This window comes from Prionailurus viverrinus, chromosome F2, assembly GCF_022837055.1.
Source record: "Prionailurus viverrinus isolate Anna chromosome F2, UM_Priviv_1.0, whole genome shotgun sequence".
Classification (NCBI taxonomy): domain Eukaryota; kingdom Metazoa; phylum Chordata; class Mammalia; order Carnivora; family Felidae; genus Prionailurus; species Prionailurus viverrinus.
The window spans coordinates 17,662,705-17,676,990 of record NC_062578.1 but is presented as its reverse complement, the minus strand read 5'-3'; the positions used below and the strand labels follow the sequence as shown (position 1 = coordinate 17,676,990).

Genomic DNA, 14,286 nt, shown 5'->3' with positions numbered 1-14,286 from the left:
ACTGCTAGAACTGATCCATGAATTCAGCAAAGTCGCAGGACATAAATTCAATGCACAGAAATAGGTTGCATTCCTATACACCAATAATGAAGCTACATAAAGAGAAATCAAGGAATCCATCCCATTTACAATTCCACCAAAAACCATAAAATACCTAGGAATAAACCTAACCAAAGAGGTGAAAAGTCTATACACTGAAAACTATAGAAAGCTTATGAAAGAAATTGAGGAAGACACAAAAAAATGGAAAAATATTCCATGCTCCTGGATAGGAAGAACAAATATTGTTAAAATGTCGATACTACCCAAAGCAATCTATACATTCAATGCAGTACCTATCAAAATAACACCAGCATTCTTCACAGAGCTAGAACAAACAATCCCAAAATTTGTATGGAACCAGAAAAGACCCCAAATAGACAAAGCAATCTTGAAAAAGAAAACCAAAGCTGGAGACATCACAATCCCAGACTTCAAGCTGTATTACAAAGCTGTAATCATCAAGACAGTATGATACTGGCATAAAAACAGATACTCAGGTCAACGGAATAAAATAGAGAACCCAGAAATGGACCCACAAACCTAAGGCCAACTAATCTTTGACAAAGCAGGAACAAATATCCAATGGAATAAAGGCAGTCTCTTAGAGGAACCCTAGGCTTTCCGTGTTCTTCAAACACAGCTGTTTTGAGGTCAGATCACTTGGAACGATCTGAGGACTGATTAGCAGAAGGATCTTCAAGATTGGAGGGAGACAATGTGCAAGTGCTGCAAGGCTTATTTTAACAACCAAATCAAAGCGCACCTAGTTATAGGTCCAAACACTCCCCACTGCAAGCAAGGAGGAGCTCTACAGAGGATTGACATGGGGGAAAGAGCAGCGAAAACTCCAAGAGCATACACAGCATATACCAGAAACATTTCCTGAAGTGCCAGGCCCTGGACAGTGTATGACCCCTTTTAAATACAGCATTACTCTCAGGTGCAGGAAACATAATAAGCTTTCAAAACACACAAAAGATAGAAACTTAGCCAAAATGACAAGATGGAAGAATTCTCCCTAAAAGAAACGTCAAAACGAAATCACAGCCAGGGACTTGCTCAAAATTGGTTTATGGGACAATACTGAAAGAGGTAAAATACTTGCAATGAGATTATCAGGAGAAAAAAGAGGCAATGGAGCAGAAAAACAATTGAGAAAATGATGACCAAAAGTTGCCCAAACTTGGTAAAGACATAAATTTAAAGATTCAAGAGCCTTGGTGATCCCTAAAAGGATAAAGAGACAGAAAACTCCACCTAGAAGTACCATAGTCAAATTACTGAAGACCAAAAATAAAAGAGAAAACCTTGAAAGCAGCCAAAGAAAAAGACACAATCTAATAAGACAGACCATGAATTCAGAGGACCGCATACTTCACAAAAACAATAGACACAGACAGTAGAATTTGAAATGCTAAAAGAAAACAACCTACAATTCTATATGTAGGAAAACTATCTTTCCATAATGAAATTAAAATAAAGACAAATAAAACTACGATAATTTATCTCAAAAAAATCCTACATTATAAGAAAAACCAAACAAAGTTCTTCAGGCTGAAAGAAAATTATACCAGATGGAAACTTACAGTGTTCCTGTTGCACCTTGTGCTGATAAAGCCAAACTTGGGGCAGCTGGTAAAGAAGAAATGGTTACTAACTCCAGCACAACAAAACAGGGTAAAGAAGAGTTGATATGAAGTTAAAAGTCAAATAATTGATAATTGGTACACTGATGTAGAAAATTTTCTTTTGAATCTAGTTTGCTGAAACTGTATACCAAGAGTAAGCATTAAACATTGTCAAATGCAAAAAAAATAAATAAAAAATAAAGACACTCTCTTCAGCAAGTGGTGCTGGGAAAACTGGACAGTGACATGCAGAAAAATGAACCTGGACCACTTTCTTACACCATACACAAAAATAAACTCAAAATGAATGAAAGACCTAAACAAAAGACAGGAAGTCATAAAAATCCTCGAGAGAAAGCAGGCAAAAACCTCTTTGACCTCAGCTGCAGCAACTTCTTACTCAACACGTCTCTGGAGACAAGGGAAACAAAAGCAAAAATGAACTACTGGACCTCATCAAAATAAAAAACTTCTGCACAGTGAAGGAAACCATCAGCAAAACTAAAAGGCAACCGACAAAATGGGAGAAGATATTTGCAAACAACATATCAGATAAAGGGTTAGTATCCAAAATCTATAGAGAACTTATCAAACTCAACACCCAAAAAACAAATAATCCAGTGAAGAAATGGGCAAAAGACATGAATAGACACTTCCCCAAAGAAGACAACCAGATGGCCAACCGACACATGAAAAAATGCTCAACATCATTCATCATCAGGGAAATACAAATCAAAACCACAATGAGATACCACCTCACACCTGTCAGAATGGCTAACAACTCAGGCAACAGATGTTGGCGAGGATGCGGAAAAAGAGGATCTCATTTGCACTGCTGGTGGGAAGGCAAACTGGTGTGGCCACTCTGGAAAACAGTATGGAGATTCCTCAAAAAATTAAAAATAGAACTACCCTACGACCCAGCAATTGCACTACTAGGTATTTATCCAAGGGATACAAGTATGCTGTTTCAAAAGGACACATGCACCCCAATGTTTATAGCAGCACTATCAACAACAGCCAAAGGATGGAAAGAGCTCAAATGTCCATTGATGGATGAATGGATAAAGAAGATGTGGTATAGGGGTGCCTGGGTGGCTCAGTCGGTTGAGCCTCCGATTTCAGCTCAGGTCATGGTCTCACAGTTCATGAGTTCAAGCCGTGCATTGGGCTCTGTGCTAACAAACAGCTCAGAGCCTGGAGCCTGCTTCCAATTCTGTGTCTCCTTCTCTCTCCCCATCCCCTGCTCATGCTCTGTCTCTGTCTCTCAAAAATAAATAAATGTTAAAAAAAAAAAAGATGTGTACATACATATATATATATATATACATACACATATATACATACATACATACATACATACAATGGAGTATTACTTGGAAATCAAAAAGAATGAAATCTTACCATTTGCAACTACGTGGATGGAACTAGAGGATATTATGCTAAATGAAATTAGTCAGTTGGAGAAAGACAAAAAGCTTATGACTTCACTCATATGAGGGCTCTAAGATATAAAACAGATAAACATAAGGGAAGGGAAACAAAAAAAAATATAAAAACAGGGAGGGGGACAGAACAGAAGAGACTCTTAAATATAGAGAACAGAGGGTTGCTGGAGGGGTTGTGGGAGGGGGGGATGGGCTAAATGAGTAAGGGGCTTAAGGAATCTACTCCTAAAATCATTGTTGCACCATGTGCTAACTTGGATGTAAATTATATATATGTGTGTGTGTGTGTGTGTGTGTGTGTATATACACAATGATATATATATACAATGATATATCATTGGAGATATATATATATATATATATCTCCAATGATATATCATTACACACTTACCAAAGTAGCATAAACAAAAGTGACAACACCAAGTGCTGGTAAAGACATACAGAAACCAGATTCTGAATAAACTGCCAATACAAATGTAAAAATGGTAATACAGTCTCCATGAAAACAGTTTGGCAATTTCTTATAAAACTGAAGTTGTAACTACCATATAACCCAACAACAACATTCCTGACCAATTATCTTAAAGAACTGAAGACTACACTCACACAAAACCTATACACAAATATTTATAGTAGCTCTATTCATACTAACTTAGATGTCCTTCAACGATGAAAGGGTTCAACAAACTGTTGTACATCCTTACCATGAAATGTTACTCAGCAATAAGAACAATTTATACACGCAACAATCTGGATGAATATCTAGAGAATTATGCTGATTTTAAAAGGTCAACCCTGGGGCACATGGGTGGCTAGTCAGCTAAGTGTCTGACTCTCAGTTTTGGCTCAGGTCATGATCTCAGGGTCATGAGATGGAGTCCCACATCCATCTGGCTCCACAATGGGCATGTAGCCTGCTTAAGATTCTCTCTCTCCCCACCAAAAAAAAAAAAGATTCTCTTCCTCTCCCTTTGCCCCAACCCGCTTGCATGCACACACACTCTCAAAAAATGAATAAAAATAAAAATAAAAATAAAAATAAAAAACAAAATAAAAAGTCAACCCCAAAAGGTTACACATGTGATTCCATTTATACAGCATTTAAAATATATATATACATTTTTTTATTTTTTTCAATATATGAAATTTATTGTCAAATTGGTTTCCATACAACACCCAGTGCTCATCCCAAAAAGTGCCCTCCTCAATACCCATCACCCACCCTCCCCTCCCTCCCACCCCCCATCAACCCTCAGTTTGTTCTCAGTTTTTAACAGTCTCTTACACTTTGGCTCTCTCCCACACTAACCTCTTTTTTTTTTTCCTTCCCCTCCCCGATGGGTTTCTGTTAAGTTTCTCAGGATCCACATAAGAGTGAAAACATATGGTATCTGTCTTTCTCTGTATGGCTTATTTCACTTAGCATTACACTCTCCAGTTCCATCCACGTTGCTACAAAGGGCCATATTTCATTCTTTCTCATTGCCACGTAGTACTCCATTGTGTATATAAACCACAATTTCTTTATCCATTCATCAGTTGATGGACATTTAGGCTCTTTCCATAATTTGGCTATTGTTGAGAGTTATACAGCATTTTTTAACAGTATTAAAAAGAAATGAAAACCAGATTAGTTGTTCCTAGTGCCTATGGAAGGAGTAGGAGCAGGAAAGAACTACATGTGGCTATAATATAAAAGGTAGTCATAATGAATCTTTGTGAAGATGGAAGCGTTCTGTATCGTGACAGTACCCAATGTCATATATCTGGGCTGTGCTACTATACCATAGTTTTAAAGATCTTAGCATTAGAAGACACTGGGCAAAGGGTATACAAGATGTCTCTATATTATTTCTTACAATTCCATCATGGGAATCCATAATTATCTCAAAATAAATAGTTTAATTTTAAATAATGATGCTACAAAGTATACTAACATGCAAAAGATATTTATGACATACTGTTAATTTAAAAGCAGGTTACAGAATAATAATTATAGTGTATAACATAATTTTGGTGTATGTTGTGTGTATGTTTATACAAGTACATAAAAGGACTTCCTGAATGCTTATTTAGATACATCACTAGATGAGTGGGATTTAGGTGATTTCAATTTTTGCATATGCCTATTTATATTTTTATTTATCAATAATATGTATGAATGACTTTTCTAACATGAAAGTGAGATTACTCTTTATTTTTTAAATGTACTTTCCATGAACACAGACTAAAAGCAATACTTTGAACGTGTGGGTTACACAATAATTGACAGTTAAAGTTACATCTGTTCTGAAGAGAAAAAATGATTAATACAAGTTCTATGGAAGACAAATTAATTTTGAAAGAAATTATTATTTTAACAACTTACATAATAGGCTGTGCTGGCTGTTGGGTGACAGGAGCACTAACATAAGCTGCAGGCTGTCCTCCCATCATTCCCGGACCATCTTAAAAGAAAACAAACACATTTATTTCAGAGAACCCGTGTATTAACACTTTATCCATAAATAAAAAGTCACACACTAAAAATGTCACATAAGGAAAAAATTCCGTATTTCCTTCTCAGTTAGGAGTGAGCAAAGAGCATTGCAAGAAACCACAAAATAGTTATTTCTTAAAGCTAAACAAAAAAGAAATAACTAAGCAATATAGTTGAGTTTTAAAATAGGACATTTTTAAGTCAATAAACATGTAATATTTGAATTAAGTAAAGCTGTGCTTTTCCAACTTATTTATTTTTGCTTACAAAAAAAAATAATTCTCCTGACTAAACCACTAGGAAAACATGTTTACCCTATAGATAACTTACAATAAGCAAGACTGGGATCCAAAGTATTCCTGGCCCCATAAAAATAATACGCATCATCATAAGGAGTCCGATAATTAGCAGCCAAAGGTGGTAGCAGGGGAGGAGGAGGCAGAGGTGCAATCCTGTATCAAAAGAAAATTGGAAAAATTTTCTCATATTTCACTGCAATGTTTTTTAAATCAAGGCATAATTCTTTTGCAAAAATGTTATTGAAAATGTAACTGCTGCTTTAGAAAAGCCACCATCTTGCTTTAATCTCATCAAAAATAAGGATTCAAAAAGCAAAAAATACACTACCAAATTTCAGAATCTAAGGCGCAATACTTATATGACAAAAACTTTGAATAATAATCAATTAACATCTAATTAGTCAGTATATGCAAGTATTGAACAAATATGGTCCCTGTCCCTCAGGAATAACACAAAAATAGACAAAGCACACCATGGAAGTGAAACAATACCAATAGACACGAGGTGCTGTAGGAACATGGAACAGGGACATTTAAATCAAATAGGGGTAAGGAGGAAAGAGTAAGTAAGGCTTTCTAGAAAAGAGAATGCTTCAGCCATGTTGCTGGAGTAACACAGAGGACAGTGCAGGAAGAAAAAGCAAAGAGGTATAAAACAGGATTATAAATGGTTCCATTTGACTGGCAGGTAAAAGGTGTATTTTTCTAATTGTAAAATAACTTAATTGTTCTTTCAAAGGAAGTCAACCATAATGTAAACAAAAACAACTTATATATCAACAGTAAAGTCTTGGCATAATGTTTTCTATTTCATGAAGTTAAAATGTTTTAAAAACCTCTATCGGGGCGCCTGGGTGGCGCAGTCGGTTAAGCGTCCGACTTCAGCCAGGTCACGATCTCGCGGTCCGTGAGTTCGAGCCCCGCGTCAGGCTCTGGGTTGATGGCTCAGAGCCTGGAGCCCGTTTCCGATTCTGTGTCTCCCTCTCTCTCTGCCCCTCCCCCGTTCATGCTCTGTCTCTCTCTGTCCCAAAAATAAATAAAAAAACGTTGAAAAAAAAAATTTAAAAAAAAAAAAAAAACCTCTACCTCAGCACTTCATTGCCGATTAGCAAATATCTATTTCCACCAAGGCAATATTTTCCAATATTGGAAAAGGCAAATTCATTTAGATGACCAGAAAGGGAAAAGGGGGCATCCTAGAATGTTTTACTTTTGAGTGTATCTTAACAGGTTATCCCTTGTTGTATACTTCAAAATAATTCTGAAGAGCTAAGAAGTCATTAAAGTTCTCTCCAGTCATGAACATTTTTCACACTTACTGGTCACTCAGTGTGTCTAACCTTATTATCCTCACTGCATAGATACGTCAACAAAGTAGTTAAGAAACTGCTATGAAAGGAAACTGTCAACATCATTAAATCTTAAATTTATATAGAGATTTATATAAAATTTGATCCTTACAACAACCCTGTAACTATAGGTAAGAAAAACTAACTACTGTTTCACTTTTACAAATGAGAAAACTAAAGTTTAATAAAGGTGTGGTTTTCCCAAAATCCAGACAGTGGAGCTAACCATTTTAATCCCTAAGCCAATGCTAAGACCATCATACCATGCTCTGTCATTTCACTCCCTCCTAGTCTTTTGAGTCAAGAAGCCATTAGATGAAAGAAACAAAGGACCCAATAAACAGAATACACATCACGCTACAATTTGTTAGTACTAAACAAAAGATAAGACCAAGTCCTACCGGAGGAAAGTACAGCACAGAAAAATATCAATGTTAAAAAAGAAAAACACCTGATTAAACACACTTCTATAAGACATTAATAGTAAGCAAAAAATAAGCTCAACTCCTACTAAGGAAAGAAAGCACAGCCCAGAAAATTTCAATGTTAACAAGACAATTTTCTTTATGTATAGCCTTAGTATGGCTTAATACTTTTTACCTATAAAAATCAAATCCTTATCCTAATACCTAAGTTACAGGTTTTATAACCTCAACACCTTTTATTTCAGGAATTTGATTTGCATAGCCTGTAAGCAATCACAGAGAAAGAGTTGAAGGAAACACAAGCTGAAATAAAGTAATATATACAAAAAAGTCACATTAGAAACTTTGTTTTGCTTAAATTGAAAGAAGTATTCACTGTTTGCCAAGTGGAAATTACAAAATTTAAGAAAATATATAGCTTTTGTATGTTAAAAGTTTTTAAAAAATAGATATTTTTTAAATGTAACCTAAAGCTATATACCAAATGTAGTTACTCATTCTAAAAATACTAAACATCTTTAAACAATAAAAGAATGTTGTAAGGATTTCCCTTGTTTTATAATAAAAGACCAACAATGCAAACAAATCTCAAGAGAAATTCTTTGACAGAAGCTGTTATTTGTACAAAAATCTCTGAAGGATAACTGTATTCACTTCAGCAAATCCTTCTCAACATGAAATATAATGATACCTTACCTAATTCCCAAACACAAAACATTTTAAACAAGCACCTGGGAGGCACCATTTCACCAAGGGTGCAGCTGGGTCCATTGTGCAAGTCTTCATTTTGAGATGGGATGGAGTGAACTGATGGGATGGGTGGGGCAGATGGGGCAGGTAAGGGAGGGAGAGGTGTCTGGAAAGCTACTCTGGGTCTTTCAGGTGGTATCTTCTCTTCAAAGAGTCTTGGTGCCACACTAAACTGCTTTAGTCTATCAGGCTAAAATAAAGAAAAAAGTCTGTTTGTTACATAAAATCATAAATTTAAAGGTAGAAATTTAAAGGTGGAAGGGACCTCAAAAGACCCTCTATATCAGACTGTCACAGAATAAAAGAATTTTACAGCAATAAAAGGCCTTGAAGATCCAATCCTTATTTTATAAATGGGGTAACTGAAGCTCCCATTTGAAATTGAAGCCCCCACATAGAAGTACATGAATCACCTGATGTCTCACCATTAATAAATAATCAAGCAAAGATTAGAGGCAGATATTAATGCTGAATGTAAAATTCTTATTATACAACATTGTGCTGTTTCTCTATCCAATTGACATTTCTGACATTAAGTGTTCTCTAGAATGATTAGCCAAGGTTTTCTGTAAAGAGCCAGAGAGTAAGTTGATCAGGCTTTGCAGGGCATGTAGTTTCTTCAAATGCTAAAGTAGCCCAAAATAAAATGTAAAACAATGAGTGAGGGTGTGCAGCCATACAATACAACTTTATTTACAAAACTAGGAAGCAACTAGATTTGGCCAAGGCTATAGTTTGCTAACCCCCACTTCAGAACATCATTTATGTATCTTCTTCTAAAATTTGACATCAAAAGTAAACCCAAAAGTATTGGTCTATTATGTCTAATGTGTTTATCTACCCTCATAAAGCCACTTGACATTCTAAAGGTTGTTTCATTTAAATATAAATAGGAATGCCCATCAAATACTAATGTAACTATAAATCAAATGTTTAATAACATACTACCATATTACATTAAAAAGTTCAAGATATTAAAAGAAAGTTTTTGATTATATAAATTATTTCCAAGGTATCCATTAAGAGAAGAAAATGTATTTAGCTTTGGAATTATCCTTTTTTTCCCCCAACATGTTTAATTCCTCAAGAATCATTTCTCAGATTAATCTAAAAGTTTTATTCTATGAGCAGTCAAGCACCCTGGGAGTGATACTGGTCCAGTATTACACTTCTTTAAATGGGCAACCCACAGGATATATACTCAGCACAAGTAAAAGTGTATCAAAAGCTGCCCATATTTGAATAATTTTAAGTTGCTGTATTCTTTGCAGGAATGAACTTTTTAATGGAATTAAAGTTTCTTAGTCATCAAAGGTAGACAAAAACTTGTGTTAGCAAATACATTCTACAGATCCCGCTACAGAAAAAGCACAATTTGAGAAGAGCAATAAAATATTACCTCCTCCCCACTTAACTGCAATGATGTAATTCATTCCATTTAATGAGAATTGCAAAATTAAAGTAAAAACAAGATTATTATCTCTCTAGTTCTACATTAAATAAAAATTACTAAAATGCTTAAACACTAGAATCAAAGGTTTCAGTTTCTTTGGAAATCATTCCTATACAAGAAAAACTCAAGAAAAATATTAATGTCTATTGTAGATTGAATTGAGATAACTTTTCCTGCAATAGTGCATTTGAACCAAGTAGAAAGAACTAATTTAAAAACAAACTAAAAAAATGATGCACATATGAAAAAGGAAAAATTATCTTAGAGAAATAAACAAGATTTAGAATTTAAATTTTATGAGAACTGAATTTATTACTATTCAAATTGGTCTACGCTTATATTTCCCCCAATATCTTCTATCTCCACCTGCCACCACCTTTGAGGCTTATTTAAATCAAAGAGCAAACATTAAAAGATTCCAGGAACCCTTACCGATTTCTCAGGGTCTCGTGCTCCAGAAGCTGCAACCCTGAGTTCCATATCTTTTTCTCTGAACAAAATTAAAATTCTATATATTAAACAGTTAAAGTAAACATAATCAAAATCATTACTAAGGCAAATTTTAGCACAAAGTCCATGCAATAACATCTTCAAGTACAAATAATTCTATTTACTGATAATAAAGCCTTAAATAATTCTGAAAACTCAATTTTTGATTTGGTGCAAATTCACCTGTAAACTGACTTACAGTAAGTGCCTCAAGTACTTAGAAGCCTCAGCAATTCACACAGAATAAAGTACAGAAGTAAAACAAAATCTTCACTTCATGAAACAAAGACATTTAGGATACATGTATATTTTGTTGGCAAAAGGAAGGGTAAAAATTTAAAAATTAATACCATACTTTCTAATAAGCTTCTAATAAGAGTTTTTAAGAAACTGATGCTAAAAAATTATTAATGTAAGACAGGAGATATTGGCTTTCTCTAAGATAGAGGGAAAAAGGCAAAACTAAAAGATGGTAGGTCTCAAAATTCTCCAGAACCAAGATATCTAATCCTACTTGTAAACTATAATTAGTATTTCACATGTATTTCTACAAGAAAGATTGCAAACACTAGGACTTGTATACAATATAAATATCTATCAATTTATCATGATTATTTTTATATTGCATTTATGGGTATGCTAATCATTTCACATTATATAAGACAAAATACTTCCATTTCATATTTGTTACTACATATGAGATAATATAGTGGGCATGTAGATTACACTAAATGCTACCCAAAATCAAAAATTGAAGAAATTAATAAAGGTATCTACAAGGCCTACTATACGATATACACATCGTCTCATTTGCTACCTATATGACACAGTAAATGAACACTCCCATAGTATTTGTTCTACCACCCTGGCAGATTGATGTACATTGCAGAGGCTGAAATGGAAGTGATTTACAGATATATAATCATCTTAGGAAAAATATTCCATTATTTTACTATGTAATTGTTTATCACCATGTCATTTTACACAAATGCATTTTAAATTTAAAACATCTTTTTTAAATGCAAACCTTTCATTACCGTCTCTTGTTCTTCTGTTGTTCGGCCATTTGTTCTAGTAGTTCTAGTCTGTATTTCTCCTTCCTTCTTTGAATAAGTTCTCGATCTTCACCTCCTAGAAAGTGATAAGAAAAAAAACTGTCTAGTGGTATCTGAGTGGCTCAGTCGGTTAAGAATCCAACTTGTGTTTCAGTTCACATTGAGATTGAGAGAGATTCTCTCTCCCCCTCTCTTTCTGCCCCTCCCCCCGCTCACACTTGTGCTCGCTCTCAAAATAAATAAATAAACTTAAAAAAAAGGGGGGGGGAATTGGCCCTCTTTTTTAAGATGATTTATTTACTTATTTAGAGAGTGAGAGAGAGAAGGCGCATGCACACAAGCAGGAGAGGGGCAGAGAGAGAGAGAGTATGCGCTGTCAGAGCATCTCACAAGCTGGTCTTAACTCTTAAGTAACATCTGCAACTAGAAACTCGAATTTTAAATAATATAAATATAATTTTTAATTATATCAAAGAGTACTGCATGTGCAGAAAATATAAAAGGTAAAATCATGTATCATTACCTCTTCAACTAATTTCACAATTTATGAATATCTACTATATGTCAATCACAAGATACATTACTCTTTCCCAAACCTCTATACCTCAAAAACCTTAAATAAGAGAATAATCTAATAATCTCCATCCCCATTTTTCTAATAATTGAGATAATAATTGCCACTAATAACTCCCACAAGCCCCTTAAATTTAACAAGTATGTCCAAAATGAACACTTCAAAAGCAATTGCCCTTCTTTGTTTTCTGTTAATGGCCTGATCATTGAACCTCAAAACCTGCTATAACTTTGATTGCTCATTCTCTTATTCACTTCATATTCAGATCCTCTTTCTATTCTCACTACAATTAACCTTGGACCCAACCTATCCACATTTCACCTAGACTGCAGCAATAACCTCCTAATTAGTTTCTCCATTCCCCTCCCTCTGCTCCAATAAATGTAGCATATTTATGTAAGATTAACTGTCTTAAAACACAACACTAATCACACTGGTACCCTGCTCAAATTCTACCTCAGTTCTACAGAAAAAAATATAAACCTCTCACCCAGGTATCATGTGCAAATCAAGTTGTGCAAACATTTATATCCACAGAAGATCATTATTACTGCATTTAATTTTTTGGACTTAGAGGTGATTTTTTTTTTTTTAGGCTATAGTTGACACACAATGTTACACTGGTTCCAGGTGTACAACCTTGATTCAACAAGTCTATACATTATGCTACGTTCACCACTACTGCAGCTACCATCTGTAATCATATAATGTTATTATAGTATCACTGACTATATTCCCTATGATGTGCCTTTTATTCTCATGACTTATTCATTCCATATCTGAAAGCCTGTATCTTCCACACCCCTTCATCCATTTTGCCCATCCTCCCACTCTGTTCCCCTCTGGCAACCATCACTTTGTTCTCTGTATTTATAAGTCTGACTCCACATATTTGTTTATTAATTTGTTTTTCAGATTCCACATCCAAGTGAAATCATACAGTAGTCATCTTTCTCTGATTTCACTTAAGTGTAATAACATCTAGGTCCACCCATGTTGTTGCAAATGACACAATCTCATCCTTTTCGTGGTTGTGTTATTACACACACATTATTGTCTATATATACCACTTCTTCATTATTCATTTGTCAATTAAGGGGACACTTAGGTTGCTTCCATATCTTGGCTATTATAAATAATACTGCAATAAACATAGGGGTACATATATCTTTTTAAATTAGTGTTTTCATTTTCTTTGGGTAAATACCCAGTAGAATTATTGGATCATTTCTATTTTTAATTTCTTAAGGAACCTACATACTGTTTTCCACAGTAGCTGTCCAATTTGCATTCTCATCAATAATACACGAATTCCTTTTTCTCGATATCCTCACCACCACTTGTTATTTGTCTTTTTTTTATTCTAACCATTCTGACAAGTAGAAGGTGATATCTCATTGTGTTTTTGATTTGCACTTCCCTGATGATTAGTGATGCTGAGCATCTTTTCATGTATCTGCTGGTCATCTGTAGGTCTTCTTTGGAAAAAATATCTATTCAGGTTTGCTGCCCATTTTTAATTGGATTTTTTTTTTTTTTGGTGTTGAGTTGTATAAGTTCTTTATATATTTTGGATATTAACCCCTTATCAGATATATCACTTGCAAATATCTTCTCCCGTTCACTAGGATGCCCTTTCATTTTGTTGATGATTACCTCTGCTGTGGAAGGAATTTTAGTTTAGTTTAGTTTAGTTTAGTTTAGTGTAGTTCCAAAAGCTTATTTTTGCTTTTGTTTCACTTGCCTTAGGAGACATTTCTACAAAGATGTTGCTACAGCTGATGTCAGAGAAATTACTGCCTGTGTTCTCTTCTAGGACTTTTTTTTTTAGTTTCTGGTCTCACATTTAAGTCTTTAACCCATTTCGAGTTTATTTTTGTGTACGATGTAAGAAAGTGGCCCAGTTTCCTTCTATTACATGTAGATGTTCAGTTTTCCTAGCACCATTTATTAAAGAGGCTGTCTTTTCCCCATTGTATGTTCTTTCCTCAGTTGTCATAGATTAATTAACTATGTAAGTGTGGGTTTATTTCTGGGCTCCCTATTCAGTTCCATTGATCTATGTATCTATTTTTGTGCCAGTACCATACTGTTCTGGTTACTGACTGTAGCCCTGTGATACTATCTTGAAATTTGGAATTGTGATACCTCCAGTATTGTTTTCCTTTCTCAAAATTACTCTGGCTATTCACTGTCTTTTGTGTCGTTCAATACAAATTTTAGTATTATTTTTTCTGGTTTTGTAAAAACTTCTATTGGTATTCTGCTGGAATTGCACTGAATCTGTAGACTATG

The 14,286-nt window shown here is 34.6% G+C and overlaps 1 protein-coding gene across 14 annotated transcripts in view; it reads right to left on the bottom strand.

The window, feature by feature from the left end:
• CSPP1 (centrosome and spindle pole associated protein 1) overlaps positions 1–14,286 on the bottom strand; it is a 154,839-nt gene that overhangs the window by 68,648 nt on the left and 71,905 nt on the right. For 12 of the 14 annotated variants that reach the window (XR_007148498.1, XR_007148497.1, XM_047841944.1 and 9 more), the window contains 5 exons: positions 11,400–11,493; positions 10,306–10,363; positions 8,402–8,610; positions 5,928–6,049; positions 5,487–5,565 (listed from right to left, as the gene is read on the bottom strand). Coding sequence is in view for 12 of the 14 variants with exons in the window: in XM_047841944.1 (XP_047697900.1) it covers positions 5,487–5,565; positions 5,928–6,049; positions 8,402–8,610; positions 10,306–10,363; positions 11,400–11,493 (562 nt within the window). In the remaining 2 variants the exon portion in view is untranslated. The remainder of the gene's footprint in view (positions 1–5,486; positions 5,566–5,927; positions 6,050–8,401; positions 8,611–10,305; positions 10,364–11,399; positions 11,494–14,286) is intronic. The other 2 variants (XM_047841949.1, XM_047841950.1) reach the window with 1 other exon arrangement.